The following is a 6,736-nucleotide window of genomic DNA, read 5'->3' as shown; positions in this document are numbered from 1 at the left end:
TTTTTTTTGCATATTGTTGAATGAGACTGTAAAATATTTGGCATTAATCGGAAGTGCTCATAACCCTTATCACGTTTCTAAAACCCTGTCGGATCCGGAGAGAAAACGAGTTTTGAAAACTGAGTATTGTGGTTATATTTAGAGGCAGACGAACACAATGTACCACATAACATTCTAACGCAGAACCTTAAAACCACAGGATACATATCACATGTCGTATAACACTGTACCGAAACAGGATAACTTGAAAGGAAACAATCAAATTCATTTCAGTAACCTCAGAAGTGCTTAAAAGATTTTAACAAAACGAAAATCTTTTAAACTTTTAAAAAACTGCAGTATTTTTCAAATCTTTAATAAATACTTTTTATGGTTCAGAAATAAACCGAGAAAAGAAATACTTCTGTACGTTTTAATTATTTTTTTTTTTTTTTTATAATAAGAACATTGAATTCTGGAGGGAGACTCAACTCTTTATCTTCCAATAGCACTGTATATTCGTTCACTAAACATGGCGCACAAACACTCGAGACAGTCCATTCGGTGCTCGCACGCTCTTTCCAGCTGTGGTTGTGACCGTGTTATCACGATCCGTGGACACAAGCGTGAGACGTGGACGTGCCTGGACGGAGTTCACTCTTACTGGTCTCATTCCTCGGTACCATAGCCGAGTAACGCTGCCCCTGTAGTCTTCGTTAAAGGCGATGAACACTAGAGGATTGACAAAGTTGGGTAGGAAGAGTAGGCAGTACCCCACAAAATCCTGTGTATATGTGATAGTAGCTCTGTCGGTGTCCAGGCTCAGTGCAGACAACACGGAATAGGGAGCCCAACACAGACATATGGTGCCTGGAACACAAGACAGAATGGTAAAGGATGGGATGTCTGGAGCAGGAAGGAAGATGCTACAAGGTGGATGACATCTGCAACGGGGTTTAGGGGGTTAGGTTTGATCTGGAACAGACAGGGAGCATGATGGAAAGACATAATAATTTTAGACCGATTTAGCAATTAGGACGGGGATGGTTATCTTTCAGATATGACAAGGTGGCAATCTAGGGTCACCTAGAACCCCAAGGACGGGGTGGCACGGTGAGAATATCCTGAACATATTGGACAGAGTGGTAAGTGTTCGTAATGGTTTCCTTGAACTTACAGGAGCGATTGGTTTATTAGGGATCGCATGAAGATGTAGTAAGAATACTGATCGAACTTCGGGGGATTGGACTACAGAACAGGGTTGATTAAAAGGAGATACGGCTACGGGATGGGGTGGCAACAAGGTAACAATCTATGACGACGGGCTACAGTGCGGGCTGGTTACCTATTTACATGGGGATTGGACTAAAGGTCGGAGTTGGCTTCAAAGGGAATGGCTACAGGACGGGATGGGGGTTCAGGAAAGGGAAGCAATTATGGGAAAATGGGCTACAGGATGGATTGGTTACAAAGGGAATTGGGTTACAGGACGGGGAAGTCTTCTGGACCGATGGGGCTTCATGAAGGAAAATTAACATGCTTATAAAGTGGATATAACATCTCTTATTTAATACAGTCTAAATGGTGGTTAACATTCATATTTTAATATACAGCAGTTGACCTGTTTTTAAACATAAACATTTTTTGATAATGCTATTTACGATAGAACATGTAGATTTGTATCGACAATGGCCTTTAATATGTACCGTATTAACCTTTAGCGATGCTGACTCTGGTTTGAATATATATATCTTACCTATATTGATGATAACTATTTTGAATGTCTTGAGACAGGAAGCAACTGATCTTGTTCTGTTCACCAGTCGCCGTCGAGGGGGAGGAGTGTGGCCACGTATTGTTCGTATGTCATCATTGCCCCTATGACAAGGGTCAATTAACGACCGCGCCAACAACGCGATCTTCAAGTAACAAAATATAAGAAGGCAGAGCGGTACCATAACAGTCAGACACCACGTTGTGTAGGAAAACGCCCTTGAGGTAATCCACGTGATTCCGCAGATCTGAAGACTTCTCGGCTGGAAACAGATGCTGATACCTCCCCACCCAAAACAAGGCGGGACAGAAAACATGATCCCGATACACCAGGTTGACATGACCATTGCAAGGCTCTTGCGGAAGTCCATAGTTAGCGAGTGTGTGAATGGCCGGAAGATGGTGAGGAATCTGTCCATACCAATCAGAGCTAGTGTCCAGTTAGTGGATATGGACGTCACCATGACAACTATCGGAGACGAGCGACATACGATGTCGGCTAGGACGAGGTGAGAGTAGACGATGGAATAGCACAGTATAGGTATGGGGTACACGGACGATAGGAGGTAGGCAGTCGACAGACTCAGGATGCATGCCTTCATCGATGTCGTCATCGATTTCGTCCTATGGACGACGTAGATCAGCAGGGCGCATGACGTCATACTCAGTATGATGATACACACAAGGAAAACTATCTGGATTCCCACTAATGTCGGTCTGACACATACCTCGGAGTGCGGGTAACAGTAGATGTCACGGGGATAGTCCTCCATGTCACATTTATTACTTCCGTTCATCGTCCCAAATATTCCATACAAATAGATCGGAAAGTATTCAGGGTTTCCGGTTGTTAACAGATCCCTTTATATTTGGTACAACATTTCACTATTTTGTCACATGCTTGGAATGATTAACTCTCAGTGACCATTTTGTCTATACCAATGACTGGCCGATGACTATTCCGTCTTAACTGTTGACAGAACCAGTGACAAGCCGGTGACCATCTCATCCAACACTGAATTGTCGGATGAAATCCTGACATTCAGATCAAGCCAATTTATTACAAAGTCTGCTATTGATAAATAATGCATATATTTTCATATTTAATGTATTAGATATATGTATCGTTGTCTTAATGGCGTTGAGAGTTATAGAGGGATTGCTGTACGTAACGCCGAGTTCCCAGTGGAACTACTGGTACAATGCAGACGACAGTGGTCATATACATCAATCTACAGGTGTAACACAACCAGTAGACGTTGTCTAGCTAAGTGATTGTCTTTTTACCGTTGAAATCAATTTATACATTACATTTCGTTTCATATATATTGATAAAGAGCATCTAAATAAAACAAAATATTACAAAATGTATTATTTTAATTTATCGTTTTTCATGACACGGATACACTTGTTTATATGTGTAGATGCTGCTTGCATTTTTTAAAACTTTTCTTCTCATTATTTTAATGAGTATTGTTTGTCATCGTTAAGAGAGCAATCGTAATTACGTGTATAAATTGTTTAAACTAATTTTCATGTAACTTACATGTATACGACGTCCTTACTTTTTGTTTTGTGCTTGGTTTTTAGGTTATACGACATCGCCTGAAAAAGTCTAGCATTGAGAGGATAGCAAAATTAATATAATACGGGTATAAGCATTCATTTGAACTTGGCGACCATGGAAGTTATCTTTGTAACTTTAACAACTCAAAATTCGATAAAATCGGCCTAGATGATTTGTCACGGGAGATCGAGAAATCGAGGCCCGGGTAGGGTACAGGTGAGTAAAAAACTGTCTTTCTCCGTAAGAGTCTTTCAGAAAATATTTTATGCAAAGTACATGTAAAATAGATTTTAGAAATCTGTCCAAAATCTGTCCAAAATCTAAAATTGTAAAAAAATCCTAATTTGTTTTAGGTATTTAAGTCTATAGAGTTTCGAAAAAATACTGACAACTAACACTTTTGAGGTGTTATATCAAAGCTGAGTGAATATACAATGAATATAAGTACTCGTCTTTTAATGATTCACCTTATATTACCCCTTCAGCTGAGAAACAGATAGATGCGGTGCCCGTAAGAGAATGGAAATTATTTAAGGAACCCCCAGTGAGTCACGTGTACCTCCGTGAGTCACGTGACCAGATAGGATACCCATGTAGATTGTTATTGCCAGCAGCAGTAGCAGCTGGTTGACCTCGCACGACAAATGTCTGGGCTCATTTCTGTGGAAAGGAGTCCAAACCTGGATCAGAAATTACTCAAACAATGGTCGAATAATGCATCGGCGTCCCAAAGAACCGCTGCCACGGTAAGTCGTGTGTAAACTTTCTCTGAGTGAAAACAAAGATTGTTTGTGTACTTCCGGTTTTACATAAAACTCCCTAATTATCTATATGAGGGTAACACGAAAGTACACACATATCGATACCCCATTGTAAGGTATACCTGTTGTGGTCTAAAGGTCAGTGTACACGGCCAGCTAACACGTAGGGGGATTGCTCATTTATGTTTACCAGGCCCACACGTGTGTGATGAGGGGAACAGCACAAGGAGGGGGGTGAACGATAACAGCATTTGTAACTGTGGACACTGTATACAGTGCATACGCGTACATTGTACTTAGGCACCTCGACTGGGGAGAACTGTGTACGTGTAGTTGAAAGCCGTTTCTGAAGAATCACAACTATTTAATTTCGAAGGGATTTGTGTATACGACTGTTCGAGGATACATATTTATATATATATACATACGACTGGTAGGTGTTGGGACATCTACTTACATATTGTACGTGAACACACGAGAGTAAGAAATGTCAACGAGAGGAGATTGAAATATATTGACTGAGATGTATTCAATCAGTACTTATGAAATCATTGAATCCCGTTACATATCATGGTAGTGTAATGTTTTGTAGCACCATTATATAATCTACGGTACCTTACATGAATAACAACACACACTGTGACGTAAATATTACACCATGTCATTAATTCACGGCAATATTAAAGACAAACATCGTGACGCTTCTCTTTTCTAACTCTTGCAATGTGTACTGTATGAACAGAATCTTTTAAAACACGTTTCCATATCGCACGTGCATGAAACTCGCCAAAGATCTTTTCAGCATACAATTTCACATTTAATGTTATCTTGTTTAGGTTTTCATGGGATGTCCCGACTTTATGACTTCCGTTATTGAAAGAAAGCTTTCAGTTGCTATGATGTACAACCAGAATACACTGTAGACAACTTCTTACATGTGTATGACTTCATTGTTGATATGAAGTGTCACATTAATACATACGAGTGTTAAATGATGACATTGCTGGTTATCAGGTAAATGAAGCGTCTATTTATAAGTGTTCAACTCTTTTAGGATCATGTGCGATTTAGGGAAGTAAGATAAAATATGTATGGATAATTCAACCTGCAAATTATAATAATACATTATGTATTTTGAAAGCATAAATGAGTACTAATTAAATATTTGTATTTTTCAGAATAAAATGACACTTTGGCCACAGCGATCGCCACCTGTTTCCCGCCTGTTGTTGCGAGCCGGTGTAGTGATAAGCGGAGTTGCCTTTTTTTTCTTGTGTCTGACGTCATTGCGTGTTTCACAGAGTCAGGATACACAGCTCAAAAAGATTCATACCGTACTCCACCGACCCGTGTCGCAGGCATGTGTTGGCGGAAAATGCTTCTCACAAACCTCGATGGACGAACAATATGCACAATATTTTATTCCTAGAAAAGAAAAAGTGAATCCTTTTCCGTTAAAATATGTAGTTCCAGGTTCATCGATATGTTTAAAGGGAGCCCCCGTATACTTGGTCATTCTCGTGCCATCTATACAAACACACGTGGAAGAACGTCGTGCAATACGTAATTCATGGGGAAGTGTTGCCAGGGGAAACCACTGGCCCCGGCATCATGTCAACACAACCGTAAAACTAGTGTTTTTATTTGGTAAGGATCCTGCCATGAAAAATAACAGAGTTGCACAGTTAGAGAGCGAGATGTACGGTGATGTCGTGCAGGGAGATTATGTAGATACGTATGCAAACTTGACACGGAAGATGCTGATGGGTCTTAACTGGGTATCGAGTTATTGTACCGACGCTGAATACGTACTGAAGGCGGACGAGGATACCTTCGTACACATCCCTAAACTCGTGAGCGTCCTGGCTAGAACGCGACACCCTGCCTACCGGGGAGTTGTACTAGGACACGTGAATGTGGGCGGCATTGTAAAACGTGTAGGGAGGTGGAAGGTGGAACAAGAAGATTACCCGTTTCCACATTACCCTCCATACGTTTCCGGTAACACATACGTCATTTCCTCTAACATCGCAGCGTCCTTATTCAGGGCGTCAGAATACTTCCCGTACATCCCCATTGAAGATGCCTACATCACGGGTATTTTAGCTAAGGCGGTCACTGCGGAGGTTATTGACGTGCCAGGGTTCACGTTCTACCTAGACAGACCGCCTCATGCCTGTAATTACCTACAGGACAGTCGAATCTCCTCCACAAAAGTCAGCTCTCACTTGAAGATCTATATATGGGAAAAACTCCTGTCGAATTCGCTCAATTGTAAGAGAAAACTATACACAGAAAATGAGGAGACACAGTAAACGAGGAAACAGATAGGATGCAATCACTGACAGTGAACATTAAGATGAGAAGACAAGTGATGATAGTGAGAAGATTTTATGATATGATGGTGACGCAATACGACAGAGTGAAGACGTTATAGAAGTGAGGAGACACGATATGGTAGTGAGGTGATAGTATGTTTTGGTAGTGAGGAGAAACGTTATGATAGTGTGGAGACACGTTATGGTTGTGAGGTGACAAGTTATGGTAGTGATGTGACACGATATGGTAGTGAGATGATAGTACGTTATGGTATTGTGGTGGCACGTTATGATAGTGTGGAGACACGTTATGGTTGTGAGGTGACACGTTATTGTAG

The 6,736-nt window shown here is 40.9% G+C and overlaps 2 protein-coding genes across 2 annotated transcripts; one reads left to right on the top strand and one right to left on the bottom strand.

Annotated features, from left to right (window-relative positions):
* Positions 1-505: 505 nt before the first annotated feature.
* On the bottom strand, positions 506-2,549 carry LOC110444890 (violet-sensitive opsin-like). Its single transcript, XM_021489243.1, has 2 exons — positions 1,736-2,549; positions 506-849 (listed from the first exon to the last, which is right to left on the bottom strand). The coding sequence occupies exons 1-2, from the start codon at positions 2,547-2,549 to the stop codon at positions 506-508; spliced, it is 1,158 nt and encodes a 385-aa protein (XP_021344918.1).
* Positions 2,550-3,913: 1,364 nt separating this feature from the next.
* On the top strand, positions 3,914-6,727 carry LOC110444891 (beta-1,3-galactosyltransferase 5-like). Its single transcript, XM_021489244.1, has 2 exons — positions 3,914-4,065; positions 5,259-6,727. Exons 1-2 carry the CDS (start codon positions 3,964-3,966, stop codon positions 6,393-6,395), a joined length of 1,239 nt encoding a protein of 412 aa, XP_021344919.1. The 5' UTR covers positions 3,914-3,963; the 3' UTR covers positions 6,396-6,727.
* Positions 6,728-6,736: the final 9 nt, after the last annotated feature.

This window comes from Mizuhopecten yessoensis, unplaced genomic scaffold (assembly GCF_002113885.1).
Source record: "Mizuhopecten yessoensis strain PY_sf001 unplaced genomic scaffold, ASM211388v2 hete_36185200, whole genome shotgun sequence".
NCBI lineage: Eukaryota > Metazoa > Mollusca > Bivalvia > Pectinida > Pectinidae > Mizuhopecten > Mizuhopecten yessoensis.
The sequence above is the reverse complement of the archived record's forward strand: the minus strand, read 5'-3'. Positions and strand labels throughout refer to the sequence as shown.

Bases quoted from the DNA above. Each gene is read 5' to 3' on its own strand.
- LOC110444891 (XM_021489244.1), top strand. From the start codon at position 3,964: ATGTCTGGGCTCATTTCTGTGGAAAGGAGTCCAAACCTGGATCAGAAA. The intron at 4,066-5,258 runs GTAAGTCGTGTG...TGTATTTTTCAG, and splicing joins CCCAAAGAACCGCTGCCACG to AATAAAATGACACTTTGGCC.
- LOC110444890 (XM_021489243.1), bottom strand. From the start codon at position 2,549: ATGAACGGAAGTAATAAATGTGACATGGAGGACTATCCCCGTGACATC. The intron at 850-1,735 runs GTAAGATATATA...CTTGTGTTCCAG, and splicing joins AATAGTTATCATCAATATAG to GCACCATATGTCTGTGTTGG.